The 21,071-nt window shown below is 39.1% G+C and overlaps 1 protein-coding gene across 3 annotated transcripts in view; it reads right to left on the bottom strand.

Moving 5' to 3' along the window:
• Positions 1-16,894: 16,894 nt before the first annotated feature.
• mgb (GTP-binding protein) overlaps positions 16,895-21,071 on the bottom strand; it is a 49,881-nt gene continuing 45,704 nt past the window's right edge. Inside the window, exons 32-36 of one of the 3 annotated variants that reach the window (XM_030989243.1) lie at positions 20,739-20,897; positions 20,348-20,407; positions 19,840-20,161; positions 18,798-18,991; positions 16,895-17,724 (exon numbers count right to left, since the gene is read on the bottom strand). In XM_030989243.1, coding sequence (XP_030845103.1) covers positions 17,569-17,724; positions 18,798-18,991; positions 19,840-20,161; positions 20,348-20,407; positions 20,739-20,897 — 891 coding nt within the window. In that variant the 3' untranslated portion in view covers positions 16,895-17,568. Of the gene's footprint in view, positions 17,725-18,797; positions 18,992-19,839; positions 20,408-20,738; positions 20,898-21,071 lie in introns of all 3 variants that reach the window. The other 2 variants (XM_030989242.1, XM_030989241.1) reach the window with 2 other exon arrangements.

The following is a 21,071-nucleotide window of genomic DNA, read 5'->3' on the forward strand; positions in this document are numbered from 1 at the left end:
CTCAACCATCTACCATCATAATAAATAAGTTTATCTGTTAGCTCATCGACTGTTAAAAATCTATTCCCTATCGCTATTTCCCCTAAGAATAATATACCTGATTTTATCCAATTTGTATACAACAATACTTTTTCTTTAATTTGATAACACAATTTAATCAAACCATTTCTTTCGTAACAATTCCATATAAGTAGGTTGTGTAATTTTATCTTTGCTTTACTGTAAACCACGTATAAAGTAAATCACGATAAAATCGTCATATCATCAGCCAGTTGAGCTATCTTAATTTCTGTGTTGTTTTTTCTGATAAAACCACCTTTAATATTTATATTCTGCCTTATTTTATTATTTAAAGCTTCGACACCCAGAATGAATAGTAGGGCAGAGAAGGGACAAACTTGCCATATTTCTCTAGATGGTTTAAAATTGCCAGTAAACCATCCATTTACTGTAACTGATAACTTCGGATTTGAATATAACAATATTTAAGATTTGTTAATGTTTGCAATGTTATTAGTTTTAATAAATTACAAACATTTAACAAATCTTGAATATTTCTTTTTTCTATTTCTATTCATCTACAAAATAATATATGGCGTTGCTTTTGTTAGCTTTCTTTTCGAGTCGTATACATTCAGTTTCTCCTTTAATACGTAAAAAGATTTCAAAGCTGCACTGTTCAAAATTGTATAAAAAAATCCAATTCCTTTAACAAAATTGACAGGGAACCATAAAATGAGATTAGAAGTAAAAAAGAAATGTTCAACATATTGCACTTCAAACTCATAATACACATAAACAAATATTTCCAATTTAAAAGACAGAAAAAAAGAAATGAGATAAATTAACAAGCTGTTAAGAAAAGGAAAATATAAAACCCTAGACCTAAGACCTCTATCTATGTTCACGCAAGAAAATTCGGCAAAATTATTGTATTCTGACTTCCAAAAAAAAATATGACGTCATCCCCCATTGCGTACGCACGGGACTTCCCCCTTTCTCCTGCACCACCGATGACGTATTGGTCTTCTATGATCAATGCTGTTTTTGAGAAAGAATACACAAACTTTTAATTGTCTTATTTTAAAGTCTACTTTTCTCTTTAAAGGGGAAGTCCACCATGAAAATCAGTTGGTTTTATTAGAAGCACAAAATGAGAAGAACAGGTCAGTGAAAGTTGGAGAGAATTCCGATTAAAGTGACTTGGTAACATTGTTGAAGATTGATGACAAAATTGCTTAATTTTTGTATATAATGTTACTTACTATATTCCTTCTACTGTACTAACCCTCTGACATGCAAAAAATCCTGAAAAAATTCTCAAACCACAAAGATATCTATGGTTTTCTTTGAAAGGGTCGATGTATGACACCCTCTAACAGTAATTAACATTACATTCTCCATATTGCACTTCAAACTCATAATAAACATAAACAAATATTTCCAATTTAAAAGACAGAAAAAGATAAATGAGATAAATTAACAAGCTGTTAAGAAAAGGAAAATATAATACCATAGACCTAAGACCTCTATTTATGTTTATGCAAGAAAATTCGGCAAAAAGATTTTATTCTTCCAAAAAAAAATTAATGAAAAGATGTCGATTTCAGTTTCAGCCTATTTTTTTTTTACGGCATTATTACACACACACACACACACACACAAAAAAAAAAAAGGCAGAACAAATAATCATAATACACTGTACTTACTGAATCCAATCCAATCCAAAATATATTTGATATAGCGCCTTTTCTGCACACACCGCTCCTCAATGTTTGGGCAACTTATAAACAAAAGTCAGTCACTTCTCAGAGATCAGTTAAGTATATGTAGGCTGGTAATAAAGTAATTTCTAGCAGAATATATGTGACTTGAGTAATTTCTTGAAGTGGTCAGCAGATGGGCCTATCTGCACAGCAGTAGGTAGCTGGTTTTACAGTTTTGCAGCAACCGATGGGAAAGACAATTTCTTAGAGAGAGTGAGCCAGATAGATCAAAACATCAATTAAAGGTTGTCTTGTTCTGTCGCTCTTTCAAACTTCGTCTGCGAGCTAACACCTATCTCAGTATCTTCTCCCGGTTTGGAGGTTGATTGCAACATTTCACACACCCACCCACGCGCGTAATCATCCAAGGACAACCGCAGGCGCGTAGCCAGGGGGGGGGGGCGGTGGGGGCGGTCGCCCCCCCCCAAAACGCCGGCCAAAAAAGAAAAAGAGAGAAAAAAAGAAGAAAGTAAGAGGACGTAGGAAGAAAAAGGATTAAGAGTCGAGAACGGTACAACGAATCGTCTTCTTTCTCTAATAATTTAATGAAACGTCTAAGCTTCGCGCGGGAGGGGAGGGGGGGGGGGAAACTGAATTCAGATAAGGATTAAAAGTCGAGAACGGTACAACAAATCGTCTTCTTTCTCTAATAATTTATGAAACGTCAAAGGTTTGGAGGTTGATTGCAACATTTCACACACCCACCCACGCGCGTAATCATCCAAGGACAACCGCAGGCGCGTAGCCAGGGGGGGGGGCGGTGGGGGCGGTCGCCCCCCAAAACGCCGGCCAAAAAAGAAAAAGAGAGAAAAAAAGAAGAAAGTAAGAGGACGTAGGAAGAAAAAGGATTAAGAGTCGAGAACGGTACAACGAATCGTCTTCTTTCTCTAATAATTTAATGAAACGTCTAAGCTTCGCGCGGGAGGGGAGGGGGGGGGGGGAACTGAATTCAGATAAGGATTAAAAGTCGAGAACGGTACAACAAATCGTCTTCTTTCTCTAATAATTTATGAAACGTCAAAGCTTCCGCGGGAGGGGAGGGGGGGGGAACTGAATTCAGATAAGGATTAAGAGTCGAGAACGGTACAACAAATCGTCTTCTTTCTCTAATAATTTATGAAACGTCAAAGCTTCCGCGGGAGGGGAGGGGGGGGGGGGGAGGACTGAATTCAGACAAGGATTAATAGTCGACCGAGAATGGTACAACGAATCTTCTTCTTTCTTTAATAATCTCATAAAACGTGAGAGCTTCCGCGCTACAGCTTCCGCGGAGGAAGGGGAACTTGATACAAAAAAGGATTAAGAGTCGAGGACGGTACAACAAATCGTCTTCTTTCTCTAATGAAACGTCAAAAGAAACTGAATTTAGATAAGGATTAAGAGTCGAGAACGGTCCAACGAATCGTCTTCTTTCTCTTATAATTTGATGAAACCTCAAAGCTTTCGCGCTTCGCGCGGGAGGGGGGAAACTCCCCCCTCCCTGCACCCTCCCCCCTAGCGAGCGCGCTACGCGCGCTCTGTAAGTGATTCGCACGCTTCGCGTGCTCACTATCGCCCCCCTAAAATGAAATCCTGGCTACGCGCTTGGACAACCTCAAGGAGATTATAATCTTTGGGAAAACCAGTTTCATTCAAAAAGGAGCTAAATCCACTTTGGGTACTTCTAAGTAAATCGCCTTTTTGTATTTCTTCACTTCCTTTTAGCCATGTACCTTCATGTTGTTATATATCTTAAAGGTGTCACCCTGGACCAATACTATATGATAAGACAAAATCTAACATTTTTATTTTCGTTTAGCTCCTTTTGGAATGAAACATGTTATTGTACCTAATCATATTTTCTCAATAAAGTCACTGACATTTTATTCAAATTTAGCAGTAAACCTTTCTATTCAAATAATAATATTGAAATCAAAAAAAAAAAAAAAACTTTTGAAAAGAAAGTAAACAACATATCACAGTTTCATTCCAGAAGGAGCTAAATCCGTTCAATTCCAAAAGGAGCTAAATTCATGTTTCATTCCAAAAGGAGCTAAATCCACAACATCTAAAAAAATTGATAAAAATCAGAAATAACATGTAGATTTTTTTCATTATCATATATTATTGGTCCAGGGCAACACCTTTAACATAGATATCAACATGAAGGTACATGGCTAAGAGGAAAGTGGAGAAATAAAAAAAAAGGTGATTTACTCAGAAGTTCCCAAAGTGGATTTTAGCTCCTTTTGGAATGAAACCGAATCGAATTTAGCTCCTTTTGGAATGAAACATGATATTGTACCTAAATTTGTTCATACTTCCTGGTGAAATTAAAGTTATGATTAAGCTTACATTGAGAAACTTAGAGACTCAAACCTAAAATGATATCAAAAAGAAGATATTGCATATTATAGCACTATACGACTAAAGTAATCCTTTAATGTCGTAAACAGAGTCATAGCTAACTTATTTTTGATCTGTTATTATTGTATATTATTGTATGTTGGAAGCTTGTCGAATAAAAATCAATCAATAAGATGAATTAAAAATGGATCGCACACAAGCCTAAAGTAATAAAAGTTCAACGATCCAAAGAGAGAAAGTGACGTCGACATTCAATGGGAAACTCGAAGACCTTCCAGTACGATCATGAACAACCGTTGAACTACCAACCATTAGTAAATAATCAATCATGATCGATTAATCATTACTTTTTTTTTTTTTTTTTTTACTTATTCATAAAAATTTGCTCTTTTGGCAAATTGAAAATTCAAGGCCCAAAACCATCATTTTAATTTGCACCTACAGTATCTATCTATTTAGCTAGTATCAGGCTATCGTTCATCCAGACGTTGGACAAAGCCCTCCATTGTCCTTAAAATAAAGAGGAAGAAGACAAGAAAAGGTGGAAAAGATATGCTTTTGCGCCCCTCTTGCCTCCCCCCCCCCCCAACGAGACCAAGCGCCACTATACGCACTGGACACAACTGACGTACTGATGGGGGGCAGCCCCCCCCCCAACAAAAAAAACAAAAACGAAAAAAAAAAAAAGTAGTTTATTTCCAATTCGATTTCTGTGAATTACAAATGTTGTGAAATGACATAATATTCCCGGATTTTCCTCACTTTTTTAGTAAATTATACTTTTTTATGCGTTTGTTGGAAAATGTCAAATTCCCAAATTTACAGTCAGGCAAGAAATATACTTATTTAGAGGCCTACATGTCAGGGCCCGCGGAACGGCGGTATATCAAAGATAAAAGGAAAGAAGGAAAAAAGGAATTGCCAGTGTCACAAAATAATGAGGTTCAAAATATGCTCATCAGCCTAGATCGTGATTAAATGCCTTAAACCCTGAACTTAAGGGTGCTCTGCCCCCTGGACCCCACCTAGGGCCCTAAGGCGGGCCCGTGGATGCACATCTGACGGTAATTTAATCCCTAAAATCCCTAAACTTCTGGGGGTTCCGTCCCCTTGGCCCCACGCCAATTAGTGTCATGCCAGTGTCACAAATAAGGTATCAAAATATGCTCATCAGCCTAGATCGTGATTAAATGCTTAAAACCCCTGAGATTTTGGGGGCTCCACCCCTCGACACCACCAGGGGCCCTAAGGCGTGCCCCTGAATGCTTATCTGACCGTTATAAAATGCCTCAAATCCCTGAGTTTCCTGGGGCTCAACTCCCTGGACCCTACGCTAATTAGTGACCTGCCAGTGGCATTAATGAGGTATCAAAATATGTTCATCTGACCGTAACGAATGCCCATATCCCTTGAGCTTCCAGGAGCTCCGCCCCTTGACCCCACGCCAATTTATGCTATGCTCTACCTTATCGTAAATACGTTAGCCTCCCCCACCCACTTTGAAAGACGTTCAGCGGGGCCTGTATCTAAGAGTGGTGTTAATGCGGATTTGTTTTCCTTCTCCCTCTCCCCCCCCCCCCCCTCAAACGTTTTTGCTCATTACGCCACTACTGGTCACCATTACGTAGCGATATTTGGCTCGCACGATTTCAAATTTTGCGCCTGCAAACATTTCCATGCATTTCAACATTCAACATGCACTTGACTTAGGAGTTGTGTAAGTACTTCGTGTACTTTCCCCGGACATTTCCTCCGAGCAGCAGCAGTGCAGCTGCCCTCCCAATAACCTTTAAACCTTTTTTATATGCCATGTACTTTCTCCCTCTTTCCTTTCTCCCCTGACTCTCTCTTATCTTCTTCTAATTCATCTCTTTCTCTCCCTCTCTCTTCTTTTCTCTGTTACTTTCCTTTCTTCTTTCCCTTCTTCTTTTCATTTCTCTCCCTACTTTCTCTCTTCGTACTTTTTTAAAGGAGAGTGAAGCCCGGGAGGAGGGGGTCGGTTTTTTGAGTTACTTTACCACGGGGCTACATTCTCCTTTAATCCCGTCATTCTATATTCTTCTCTATTTCTCCCTTCTAGCCTTTTTCGTTTTATACTTCGCTTATTCGCCGCTAAATCCCCCCCCCCCCACCCCCACCCCACTGAGTGAAATATCGGTTGGCTGATTTTCATATTTCTGGGGGAAAAAATTGTGCTCACTACCCCCCCCCCCCCCCCCACACTGAGCGAAATATCGGTTGGCGCGATTTTCAAATTTCAGGCCCCCCCCCCCCCCCATTGGAAAATCCTGGACACCCACTGATTTATTTCATCATTATGGTGTACCGCTTCATTATTTGTTAATGATGTAAGCATAACGTGGCCCACAATCCAGTTTCTTATAACTTACAGATTGTGAGTATTTAACAACTAAATTATACACTTCCCAAGTTTTGTAATTTTGTTAGTATGTGAAAACTTGATTTACCCTCATTCATGTCTATTGAAAATGTGACACATTAACTTCAAGGTTTTCCTCTAAAAGTATTCGACGAAGGCCCTAATTCTACCTTTCCACCTTTCATTCTTATAAAAACAAAAGTAAACATCCAATTTAAAAGGGGTATGATATGAATTTAGTTGTTAACTGTATATGTCGGACCTATACTCCTAATAAAACAGGTAACAATCTATCCCGACTGATGAAGAACAAAGTAGAAATATGAAATATCCCATTAAGGGTAGGGAGTCGCGCTGGCTCAGTATAGCAGAGCAGAGGTAACGGGTTCAAACCCAAGTCGATGTGCTAGTGCCCTCGGTAAGACAGGCTTTAATCCTCGTTACCGAGTCCCTCGGAGAGTATTTGAAGCCAGCGGCACCCTGGTTGCTTACTCACAAGCATACAAGGGCGTATATCTAGGGGGTGTTTTGGGGTGTTTTAGAATTTTAAATACACCTATTATCTGTTTTTTGTATTTGGCTCCCCCCCCCGGCAAACAGAGTAAAAATGTTGTTGTGTTTTGCTCAATGAGGGGGGGGGGGGGGAGTTGATGTTGAGGAAGAAAAAAAAGAAGAGTGTTCACATTCGTATTTTGAATAGCGACCCCGATTTCGTATTATGAATAGCCGTCCATTAGGTTATAGAAGTTCCATGTCGTCAATAGCTGTCATTATGAATAGCGACCAGATTTCGTCCTCATAGAGGCAGGCACGTAGCCAGAGTTTGATGTTTTTTTTTTTTTTTTTTTTTTTTTTTTTTGGGGGGGGCACATACATGTAATCGATCGAGGTAAAAAAAGGGGTCTAAAAAAAGTTCAACCGATCTTGGACATTTTTAGGGGGCACGTGCACCCCCGTGCCCCCCCCCCCCCCGTGGCTACGTGCCTGCCTAGAGGGCACTTGTATGTGAGGTCAAATTTGTTTTGTTGCGCAAACGTGAAAAAAGGAATCCAAATGTTTAGTAATGAAATGAATCCTGTCAAGTTAATTGTTAGGGTTTATCAGGCTTTTAGAATTGTATGCTGACATTTCCGATGTCTATCGTTTCTTATCCACCCAATGTAAAAATACAGTGTGATTATTATGGCGCCTTGAATTTGAAGAAGTATAAACTGGTCTAGAAGACATACTTTTTTGCCTTTTGTATGTAGCCAACCTAGATAAATTCAAGCCATAATTACAATTGTTAATACTTGCCAAGGCAGTGTGGGTATTAATTTGTTATTTTTCTTTCTTTTTAATGTCTTTGGTAAACTACATCGTACACGGGGAGAGTTCAGCTTGGGTTTAGAGAGCACTTCAAGAGAAAAAAAAATCAGTTAGAAACAGCTGAAATGTGCATAAAATATCTGATTACATTAAACTTTAATTGGAGACCAACTTTTATTTAAGAATTTAAGAAAATATTTATACATTCTACACATTTTTGAAAATATACTAATACCAAGATGGTTTTTAAATAGTTTTGATGATATCATTTTTACCAAACATCACATTCACATATTTTAATGTTACCACATATAATAGTTGAAACTTGTGATGTAGCAGTTGAGAGGGCACTCCCATGCGTTGAACCCGCTTTTGTAATGTAAAGAGCCGTATCACTTGGCTGTCTTTATATGTTTCTACCATTATTAAATTACTATCGTTAGTTTATATTGATAAATGATAATGTTTATAGTAACTTTAGTTAGTAAAAATCTGTTTGACCTAGACTGTGCTAATCCTTTAAAGGTTCTATGTCCCATCTGCAGCCATCATCAAAATCTGTAGAAACTTTGCAGGAGTTATGAATATGATTCGACAACTAGCGGTCGTTATTTTCCCACGAAAAGACATTGTCAAGCCCTTTCGTTTTGAGGGAAATTCTAAATTAATATTATCTTTCAAATGCCGGTGGAATTTAACTTTTTCATTTTTTTTTGGCCTGCAAATGGGACATGGTACCTTTAATATCCATTATTTTTAGAAGAGCAAGCAGAATGAAATATATTCCATACTTGCATATTTGGTTTTGCATTCAGTGACTTATAACAAAGCGTCATGTGATTATTTATTGTGTTCATGAGTTTATTCCTCATTAAGATTTAGGGGCACTGACATTTGAATTGTTATTTTGTACTTAGCCATCAAGGCTGCATGTACAATGTAAAAATGTACAAACAGGATCTGACACATTGTCTGTTTTTTATTGGGTATCTGGATGATTATTAAGACTGTCTGACAAGGTGTGGCCATGGTAACCATGTATTGAAATATAAATATAGGGCCTACCATTCTTTTTTTTAATCTGGCAGAGAGAGAGAGAGAAAGAGCAATTTTGCAGCATGAAACTTGGCATGCGATCCAGTTTTGCAGGGGTATTCATGATATTGGTATTTCCTGTTTAAATTGAGGATGTACTTCAATTAATGGGGATGAACACCAGTTGTCTGAAAGGGACCGATATGTCACCTATTAATGTTGAGATTTTCGTCTCTGTAAGTACATGTCTTGAGCTTAATATTGATTATCATTATTAATTAATTCATTTCGACACAATTCTAGTATTTTTTTATAAATGTAATGCTTCCTGGGAGAAATTTCAGTTATTCAAACATACACTGTCGCTCATATAGCTGGTATATATTTTTTTTTACCCCAATTTATGGAATTATTTTAAAAATGATTTATTCGTAATAGATCTAGATAATAGTATACATTCCCAGATTTTATTGAATAATAATTTGCCATTGTTTGTTTTGCGTGACTGCTAAAGCATGTGTATGCTTATATTCTTATCAACTAGGGAACCTACGCCTTTAAACCATCAATGACAGTAATGACGATTAATGCCCCACAAAAGGTCACTAATATAGCATATCGACACGGTTTTGATCCTGGGGCCTCACAGTTACGAGGCCATTGCTTTGTCACTGAACCATGACTGTACGCAGCGGGGGCTAGGGTAGGGGGCAGTTCCCACAAATAAAAAAAAACACAAAGAAAATGCAATAAATGTTCAATAATTCATTGCTTTTTACCCCGGTCCCCAATATGAAAAAATCCTCTGTATGCCCATGCCTTGAGCCATAATGCTATGCCGTTTTGAGCCCTAATTTGAATCTGAATAAATAAGACCCAGACAAAATGTTTCATGGTGTGACATATATGAGGGTAAAGAGGTAAAGAGCAGGTTTTCACCTTTAAAATGATGTTGGTCATTATTTAGTTAAAGTGTCATATACGATAGCTTTACAAACCGTCCAAGTATACAACGCATTTTGGCCATTATTGTATATGCATGTATTGTGAGAATAATCTATGTATTGTGCGGATAAACCTCGTTAATGCCGGTTTCAGTTCTAATTTCTATAAACCTTGAATATAATCGGACTATTGTGAAAACCCATAACTTCTTCAAAATTGAAGGTGTCTTCATGAAATATTTTAATATCTGAAGACCGGCCAAGTCGCATTTACTTTCGATATAATCCCGAAAGCGCGCGCCTTCGGACTTTTATTAATTTTTAAGCACACATTTGAAGAAAACAAACGCTTCGTATCGTCTGTTATTGCGGGGGGGGGGGGGATATTATCGAAAGTGAAATACTAAGCTCTTGAAAAACTATACTTTCATGCGCTGTGGTTGATTAATGACCAGTTAAAGCGGTACCAGTGTGTTGTGGTAATTAGGGTCCTTCAAGGACCTAGTAATTGGTAAAACGAGAGTCCAAGAGAAAAAAACAGGAAGGGAGATGATACAGAAAAAGAAATATAAAGTTGAAGAGTTAAAGGAAAAAGAAGAGGAAGAAGAAAAAGAAGAAAGGGGAGGAGAAGGAGGAGAAGGAGGAGAAGGAGGAGAAGGAGGAGAAGGAGAAAAAGAAGGAACAAGTTCGGGAGAATATCAAAGTGATACTAGGCCCTATATGATAAGGAAAATGTACGGATATGAAAGTTCCAGAATAACAATATCTATGAATGACAGCAACATTTAAAAAAGATGGAAGTATTGAAGAGAAATTAAAGAAAATTGAACTTACGAAGGTCTTCCATGAGCATTGTAAGGTCCATTTCAGCGGGCTGCGTTACCGGGGATGAATAATTATACTAAGACAAAAAGTCTCGGCATATGACATATATGACATTAAAGAGCACCGGTGTCTACCACAGAACTGGAATATAAGTGGACTTTTTTTTAAAGCCCCACTGCAGTACTTATAGCTACTTGCGCCCTCTATATAGAAAACAATGCCTAATCGGTGACCATTGGTCCCCATCACGATCCTCTTATGTTAATTGAAAGCTGATTTGATGAGATAACCACCTGTCAGTGACCATGCTGGGAGGTCTAATCCCTCCTGGCCAAACTAGTGCAGTGGGGCTTTAAATTTCTGTGGTTTCAATACCATGGAACTGGTGAGAAAATAAGTGGAAATACTAGTTCTGTGCTCTATACTGATGAAACGGAGGTTATAAGGGCGGGTTATATCAATCTTATTTTTCGCGTTTTCTTTCACCTCTCTTTCTTCTCTCTTTAATGTCGTTTCTATTCAAGCGGGAGTGCCCCCTAAAATTTCCAGGATCGGTTGAAATTTTGTAGACCCCTTTTTTTTTACCTCGATCGATTACATGTATGTGCCCCCCCCAAAAAAAACAAACAAAAAAAACAAACAAACAAACAAACAAACAAACATCAAACTCTGGCTACGTGCCTGCGGCCCTCCCCCTCCCCAGTCAGAAGAAATGGAATCGTGTATAAAGGGCAATTGTCAATATTAATTGCTTTTTACTTGTGACAATTCGCCTTTTCTAGCTAAGTTTGTACAAGGACAATCTGAGAAACATTCTGAGAAACACCGCGCCTATTTATGCAGCGCTACACCCTCTATGCCTTAACAAGAGAAGCACTGACCAATTAAGGAGGCCCCTCTAAAAGATATTCTGGAGATGCCGTTGTTTTGGTCTTTATGAATGGGCGTATGATAGTCCATTTGAGAAGAGCCCTACATCTAATTGAACTTTGTCTTTACCCAATATAAGCAATATAGAGATGTGTTTGCTTTATATGGGCAAATAAAGGTATGCACACACGGTCATGGCAAACAAAACTGAATATCATCGTTCGAGCAAAACTTTCAACGTTTATTACGAATACAAGCTCGTTTAAAACTGTTGTGTGATCATTCTACGTTGCTAATAAGACTTCTTGTATGCAGGAGGCTAGATGAAAAGGGGATTGAAGTTGGAATTGTACTGGTTTAGAGTTTAGTGACTCAGTAGTTCAGGAAAAGTAAATCTCGCCGGAATCGAAAAACAGCGAAAGTTGAAGGATGGGAGATTACTACACGAGAGAGCACAGTTCGTGGGACTATGTAAAATTTATCTCGCTGCCTGCGAATATTAAAGCACCGCGTCTATACTGCGTTGCTAGCGACGACAACGTTGTTCTGGTTGGCGATACGCTGCGCGGTCTCGTGTACGACGTCAACCTCCAAACCGAAAAGATAACGAAGAAACCCCTGCAGGGGGATGTAATGGATTGTGCTATGGCACCGGATGGGACACTCTATGCTAGCGAGTCTCCATCGGGGTGTATTGGTGTGTACGCTAAGAATGGAAAACGTGTGAGGGAAATTCGTGTTAGCGGTGTCGCAGCCCCGTGCACGCTGGTCATCGACGTCGACAAGGATGGCGTGATCGTGGCCGGGAACCTGTGCGGGGGCAGCAACGAGGTCCACTTCTTGAATCCGTCGACGGGGGAGATCCTACGAACCGCGACGCTGTCCGACGGCGAGGAGATCCGAGGCGAGATTCGGGTGACGGCGTCGGGTCTCGTGGTCGTCAAGGCGTGCGAAGACGGGTTCGTGATCCTGGACGGTGAAACGGCGAAGGTCAGGAGCACGTTGAAACGTAAGGAATGGGCTGAATCACGCTGCGCCGTCGACCCGGCCAGTGACATCCTCTTTGTATGCTCTCTTCAGGAGAGCAAGTCAACATCGAGTCCCGTCATCGCGGTGGTCGACGAAGTCGCCATCGACGGCCGCTTGAAGAACAAAGAACCGATCACGTTTAAGCAGTTGACCAGGCCTGTGATCGCGCCATTGATTACGTCACGAGGTCAGATGATCGTCTGTAATGGCAAAGATCTCCTGATTTATAAGAAGGCATTCATGTACGAGAACGCATTCACGAAACCTGAGAAAAAGTGGGTTAAAGTCTGAATTAAACTTTTCAAATTCGGCATATTGAATTTAAAAAAAACCGAACAAGGCTTTCCGAAGTCCTATAACGATCATTGACGAGGTAATTAAGTAATTACAATGCTGATATCACTAACATTATTTTAAATAATAGCACAAATTAAAAGTACGAACATATCAATTCGGTGAGATATTTATAGATCATGAAAGATGAATAAGGTGATTTAAAATTGATTGATTAGCCATCTTTGATATTATGTCATAAATACAAAATATAAGCTCTCTTAAAACAATCAAAAGTTGTAAGATATGCCCTAGTAGGATTGTGAATTATGATTATTTAACTATCATTTAGGTTTATACAGACTATGTTGAATTAAAGGTGTCTAATAAAGCAGACCTAAACCGTTTTCCAAAAAATGTCTTTCCATATTTCAATCATATACTTGATCCCCATTTACTTTGTCCAAGCTTATAAGACACGCGCAAAAAGAAATGCTTTCATTATTTTGTAATCTCTTCTTTGCCTATTAATGTGCTCTAAAAGTATAAGTTATAAATGACAATTATTTTTCGTTCTGAATTTCTTGCTGTTTACCACTTTAATATCGAAGAAATCTCAAAATCCTGAGTTGGATATAAACGCATTATAGTACGATCTTCAAATTTATATCTAATTTTAGTGGATTTAAAACAAAATGGAAAAAGTGAGAAAACGAACATTTTTTCAGGATGAAAATGGAAATGTAATTATAATATTACGTCCGCTATATTCCAGACTTTGCTGTGTAATCTTTATGATTTGTTTACTAGTATTTTAATCAATTTGATACGTTCTTATGTAGAACATTACGTTATTATTTATACTCATTTGTACATTTGTATAGCCTATATTTGCAGCTTCGTCGAACATAACTTCACAGCAAAAGAGGTCTTTCTCGATTGCGAGTTGTCAATATGCAAATCTCTTGATGTCCGAATACAATGTGAACCATGCATGTGGACTTCAGTCATTCACTACCGTGATATATTGCTAATAAATTTCAATTTATATCGTGGCAATTTCGGGCGTGCTAGTTATATTACAAGAGGTCGTTCGAGATGATTTGAGAAAAATCGCATCTGGCCGTTCCAGGTTTTTGTCGTCTAGTCCGGCGTCTAAGTACATGTATTAAGAGAATTAACATTACATAATTATGTATTCACTTTAATCTGTTATCGTTCTACAATTTTCTATATTTTGTTCCTCCATATTTGTATTATTGTGTATCCTTTGAGGGTAGTCATACTTTCAAGCTTTGCTTACTTTGTCAACCCTCCTGTTTGATGTTTTCGATTAGTTACAGCCAGCCTTACTTTATTCTACATATATTCTTTTGTCATGTGTAAATTTGCAATATTTGTTTGTTATAAATTTGTAAAAATGCAAAAGAAAAAAGAAAATCAAACAGAAATAAATAAATCAAATCAAATCAAATCAAATCAAATCAAATTTGACCAATTAAGCGATTGGACCATCTTGAAATTGGTGTCATAAATTAATATGCACGCAAATATTTGAACATTACTATGGACTTTAATCTTTCAATATTTGTAACAAAAGGGCATGCCGATAACATTCCAATAGCACTCGTCGAAGTGCGAAGTAGTGCATTGTTTAAACCCTTGTAATATTTGAAGGGGCGAAGCAGGATGGAGGGGGTGGGGTTTTGCGCCCCTTCGTAAACTATTTTTTGTCTGCATATCCGTGATTATGGACATTTTGTATATATGAACTTGTCAAAACTGTAAGAGCGTGAAAGCGGTTCCAGACGAGTATTATATACATAATTTTATACAGATAATATATATTTATGTTTGTATATAAATACATAAATATATAATATATATAAATAAATGTATATACAACAAATAATTCCATTTGGAAAATCCTCTGTCATTAAATGATAATTAACATTGAAATAAAATCCTTAAGAGTTCACTTTTTCACTATGACTGGTTTCAATTTTGTTTCAATTTGTATACCAATTTCAATTGTTTTAATTATTATATAGGCCTATGTATATATATATATAGAGAGAGAGAGAGAGAGAGAGAGAGAGAGAGAGAGAGACAGAGAGAGAGAGAGAGGGAGACAGACAGAGAGAGAGAGAGAGATAGAGACAGACAGACAGAGACAGAGAGACAGACATACAGAGAGAGACAGAGAGAGAGGGAGAGAGAGAGAGAAAGAGAGAGAGAGAGAGAGAGAAATATTGTTCTGCGACGGAGGATACTTAAAAAGAGACTCGGCACAAACTTCATTATCTAATTTTTTTAAAGGGGGGGGGGGGGGGGGGATTGAGCCCCAGCCCCTTAGAACCAGTAATGTACTGTATACCTTCATAAATTGTTCTAGCAACACTTCTGAATATTTGCACAGGGTGCTCATCCTTTGTATAATAGATCATTATGAAGATTATAGTTCCAGTTTGTCCTTTTAAGTGGAGGGTAGTTGAACTGAAAAATGTGAACTTTAATAATTTCATTATGGGTTAAAGTACAATGGGAACAATGGAAAAAGTGTCGCAATAATATTTTAAAAAAGAGAAAAAGTGCGATCATTTCAGTTTTCTTGAAAACTCAGATTTTCGAAAGAGGTGTCAGAATTAATGTCATATAAGCTCGATGTAAGACTCTGATAATATTGCTCAAATTGTGGCGGTAATACGATATTTAGTCAAAATTATTGTATATGATCGTATGTAAATGTAATAGTCCTATGTTCGCAATGTTTTATTTGCAAGACGTGTGTATAAACAAATAAATTAGTTTGGTTAATTTCGTTCAGACTTGGTAATGGAAAGGCTATTCTAATATGTAGCTTTTAGGACTGTTGCGGACTTCCCCGTGAGAAAAATTGCCGCCGGACAACCACAAGGACAATTATTCCTAGGAATAATACTCCAATTGGGCGTTGCAAGAAAGGTGCGATTTGTTGCAAGTTGCCAAATTTGCAATCGATTGCAACTCAACTTTCTTGCAACGCCCACTAGTCTCCTACATATCCTAGGATTTTGTTAGGATTAAAGTTTTAACGATGACATTAACTAGATCTAGCTTTTATTCTCCCCATCTCTCTCTTTTACTAACGAGGCGTTGCCATAAAGTTGAGTTGCGACCAATTGCAAAATTGGAATTAATTGTAAGACTTACGCTTGATTTTAGGGATTTGCAATCAATCAAAACTTTCTTGCAACGCCCCATTAGACTGCAACTCCCCAGGACAACTTCGATTTATCCTGATTACCCGAAGCCAACTACTGCGGTGTATATTAGTTGTTGGGGGTAATGTTTTGTAAGGTTGTTTGCCCCCGGAGTAAATGTCCAGGACTGGAGGTAAATTGTGTAGGGTGTAAATATCAAGGGGGTCAATGTCTAGGGTGTAGTTGTCCAGGGATATCTTTCAGGGGGTAGTTATCCGAAGGGGTAGGTGTCCGGAGTAGGTAACCTGGGATAGGTTTCCATGGGACAGGGTTGGGGTGGGGTGGTAGTCCATGGTCCAGGGTGTTAAAGTTCCTTGAATTGTTTGGGGGAGAGGGTGCTAAAAAAAAATTCAAATTCATACTTCTATGCAAGCATCCAAGGGAACTACAGATTTACCTTCATCTCCTCTCTGACAGAAAACAAGTATTACAAATTTAAAGTGGAGAGATAGAGAAGGGAGAGAGAGAGAAATGAGAGAGACAAGAGGAGAGAGAGAGGGAGTAGAGAGGGAGAGGGAGGGAGAGAGAGAGAGAAGAGTAAAGAGAGAGAGAGAGAAGAGGAGAGAGAGAGAGAAGAGGAAAGAGAGAGAGAGAGAAGAGGAGAGAGAGAGAGAAGAGGAGAGAGAGAGAGAAGAGGAGAGAGAGAGAGAAGAGGAGAGAGAAAGAGATGGAGAGAGAAAGAGGGAGAGAAGAGGAGAGCGAGTGGAGAAAGGATAGAGAGGAGAAAGGAGAGAGAGAGAGAGAGATAGTGAGAGAGATTGATATTGAGAGGGGGGGGGAAGAAGAGAAAGAGAGAGATGTTTAGAAAATAACCCACTAAAGAATTACATACTCTGAAACATACATCTGAAACATAGAAAATAAAGAACATACATGTGTAGGTGGCCATCTGCATTAGATGCTATTTATTGACCGCATTCTGTCATTCTTTGGTATTCACAACTTGTTGAATTATGTCTAAATGTCATTCAAACATTGAAGTTCATTTCCAATTGATTCAAAAATCCAAATGAAAAAGCATTTGCACAAATTTGCAGGAACAATATCGAGGAAAATTATTGCAAAACAAGGAAATAACATTTCACTTCATGGTATAAAAACTGACAAGTACAAAATCATAATTAAGTACCGTACATGTACAACAAATAAATATCATGAATACTCCATTTCAGTTTTTTCAAAACACCAACCAAACGTACAATGCACAATACACACAAAATGATCAGTTTTATTAACCACTAGAATTATGACAATTCTTTTTTGTTGCTCCTTTCTGAGAAGGCATATTACACAAATACAGTGAATAAAACCCATTACACTGTCTACGAAAGTAAAAACTTAGTACATTTTACGGTTAAATCATTTGCATATCAATCAATAACTAAAGGCAACCCGACACTTGGTGTAATAAGGGCACCACTGACATTTTCATAATGGACTTGACTTACAAAATAACTCATTTCTTGCAAGAAAGTCAAAATTTTCATATTTTTGTATAGCAAGGCATATGGGATCAGCTGCTATACGTATGAAATTGAATATTTAGGAATCTAGAATTGCGTAAATGTTGCGAGGAAGCCCTTTTTCGTCACGTAACCATCGCTGACGAGTGTTACAACCACGCGGCCAGACTTGCTCTCATAGACGAACGGAGTTTTGACGCCGCACAGCTTCTCAGGTGTGCCACTCTGGTAGGGTTCCGATATCTGGAGAATAAAAATTATTGGTTTCTTATATAGCGCTTTAAAATGCCATTTTCTTGTTGTCGCTTGAAACTGACATTAAGCAGGCATTTGATATTAATAATTAGATGAAATATGATTTTTATTTCTCACATAGCGTTTTACCATTAACTGACCAAAGCGCTTACAGCATTATTACCCCGGTCACTGGATTAAATCACTATTCTGCAAATTATAGTGCACATTCTCCACTCCCTGGGTAGCATTTCAGGTAGTCCCCTTTTCATGGACGTGCACATGTTAATCCAACCACAATGAAGTTCACATTCTACCATGTACCCTTTACAGCGGGACTGCACTACTTGTAGCTACTTGTGCCCTCTATATAGCAAACAATGCCTAAGCGGTACCCATTGGTCCCTCATGATCCCCTTTTTCTTATGTTAATTGAGAGCTGATTTGATGAGATAGCCACCTGTCCGTGACCATGCAGGGAGGTCTAATCCCTCCTGGCCAAACTAGTGCAGATAGGCTCTGACACCTGGGTGGAGAGGAGCAATGAAGATAGAATGCCTTGCTCAAGGACATAAGTTTGGTGCCGAGGCTCGAACCCATGACCTTTGTACTCCCAGGCAAGAAATTAAACTGCTGGACTACCACACCTCCAAGGATAGAGTAGGAGGATTAGACCATGCCGTGTCAACTATTTTAATGGTTTCTGTAACTAACACTTCGGTTGCTTGCTACGCCTCTGTGTATGGTCCCTCGTTTGCAACACGTGCGGTTTTGCACAAAACAATAGGCACCACCAAACAGAAGGTTAGCCTTGTGCAAAAAATCTTGAGTCTCGATTAACTTGATGACAACGAGGTATAGATTAATCTTGTTTTACATACATAAATGAAAGAGAGAGAGAAAGAGAGAGTGAAAGAGAAAGAGAGAGTGAAAGAGTGAGAGAGAGTGAAAGAGAGAGAGAGAGACTTAAAAAGAGAAATATATATATATAGAGAGAGAAAGTTAAAGACAGAGATAGAGGGAAGTTAAAGAAAGAGGGAGAGAGGGAGAATAAGTAAAGAGAGAGAGAGAGAGACCCTTACCTGCACATAGTCATATTTGCATTCGTCTCCTTCCAATTCAAAGTGAGTGAACTCTATCCTTATCCTGCCGTTGGCACTGGCAGTGATCGTGGTCGAGCACTGCACCTGGAGGGGGTACCTGACGGGCCAGCCAGGGGAAGCAAAGGACTTCTTCTCCCCTACCACGGCTTGGAGACCTTGGGTGCACTCTGCGGCTGGAAGAACAAAATTCAGAAACGGACTTGTTTTAAACAAATTACTTCAAATATTCTAGGCTGCTCTCCACAACAAGTATTTATTAACTACTCAATTCATCTACTATAATTGGGTGTATCCGGACGCCTATCTCCTGGACAACTACCTTCCGGATAACCACCCCAGGATAACCATCCTCCAGGACAAGTGCCCCCTAGGACATATACCTCCTTGGTAACTACTACCCAACTACCCCAGTCAATAACCACTTAGGGTAATTATAAATTGGGGGGTAGTAGTCCGGGAGTAGTTCTCCGAGAGGCTATTTTTCCTAGGGGTGTTGCCCTAGGGGTAGTTGTCCTAGGGGGTAGTTGTTCTAGAGGGTGTTTATCCTAGGGGTGGTTGTCCAGGGGGCAGGTGTCCTAGAACCATAATTGGGTTTTAGAACACTTGCTCCTGCGTCAATCGCTCTATGTCAATTGCCTACACAAAACAAATTCTTAACGTCGACTCCTGGGCCCAACATTATACCTAACCCTTAATCTAACCTAAAACTCAATTGCACCCCTCATCCTAAACCTGTACCTTTGCAAAATAAAGCTTGGAACAATCGTCGCAAGAGCAATGGTCAGATCACCGCATGATGGTATCGCTATGAATAGAATGTTGCTATGTCTGTTAAGCCTCTGGCAAGCATTTGAACTGTCATGAGAAACTGTTGTTTAAGAACTATGCATCACATCAGTAAAAGAGAAATTACTCCCTATTCACACCTAACTAGTAGTGGTTACAACTACAAAAGTCCTTCTTATTTATTTGTTATCTCATGACAACCAATATAGTTTACTTTCTCTAAAAAAGTTCTTACCTATTGCTGTTGCTTCAGCTGGTGGTTGGTATGGTGCAGGAGGCCCATGTGGTGGTTGGTATGGTGCTGGTGGTTCATTTGGTGGTGGGTACGGTGCATGTGGTTGGTACGGTGCCGGAGGTTCATTTGGAGGTTGGTACGGTGCATGTGGTTGGTATGGTGGCGGAGGTTCATTTGGTGGTTGGTACGGTGCAGGTGGTTGGTATGGTGCAGGCGGTTCATTTGGAGGTTGATACGGTTGGTACGGTGCAGGAGGTTCATTTGGTGGTTGGTACGGTGCATGTGGCTGGTATGGTGCCGGAGGTTCATTTGGTGGTTGGTACGGTGCATGTGGCTGGTATGGTGCGGGAGGTTCATTTGGTGGTTGGTAGGGTGCGTGTGGCTGGTATGGTGCCGGAGGTTCATTTGGTGGTGCATGGTACGGTGCAGCTGGTTGGTACGGTGCAGGCGGTTCATTTGGTGGTTGGTACGGTGCGTGTGGCTGGTATGGTGCCGGAGGTTCATTTGGTGGTTGGTACGGTGAAGCTGGTTCATTTGGAGGTTGATGCGATTGGTAGGGTGCATGGATCTGCATTAAGAATTAAAAATGAAGGTAAACAGATTTCATCTTACTCGGCTTATAATTGCTAGTTCCAATGGTGGAATATCTTTATTTAAAAGTCAATAATGCAATCAGTTGTGCCAACATGGACAGAATTAACCCCAGGTCAATGGCTAGGAGTTAATTGTACATCTAGCATCGAAGTCACTACCAAATTAGCACCATTTTCTCTCATCTGAACAATGTTACCAAGTCCCTTTAAGCCTGTGTGTCATAACTTTCTGTTTCAATATGCTATGAGCCATAATATTCACCAATCTAGAATGGGAAATGCCTTCAGCTTTGAATTAGAACTTACATTTGAAGAAACAGCTGTGATTTGTGCATGGTAGCCCGATGCTCTTTGGTAGGAGTCGCTGTGGAACTGGATCTCGCATGTAGCAGAATGGGAGTGCCATTCAAATGGAGCAAGAGACCCGCAGAACGTCTGGGTTGCGCCATCTGGAATACTCGTTACCTTTGGAAATGGACAGGACAGAAAAGATTACTTATATTACACAGAATTGAATGTATATTACGCAGAATTGAATGTATATTACGCAGAATTGAATGTATATTACGCAGAATTGAATGTATATTACGCAGAATTGAATGTATATTACGCAGAATTGAATGTATATTACGCAGAATA

Source organism: Strongylocentrotus purpuratus, unplaced genomic scaffold (genome assembly GCF_000002235.5).
Source record: "Strongylocentrotus purpuratus isolate Spur 01 unplaced genomic scaffold, Spur_5.0 spur5_scaffold_18, whole genome shotgun sequence".
NCBI lineage: Eukaryota > Metazoa > Echinodermata > Echinoidea > Camarodonta > Strongylocentrotidae > Strongylocentrotus > Strongylocentrotus purpuratus.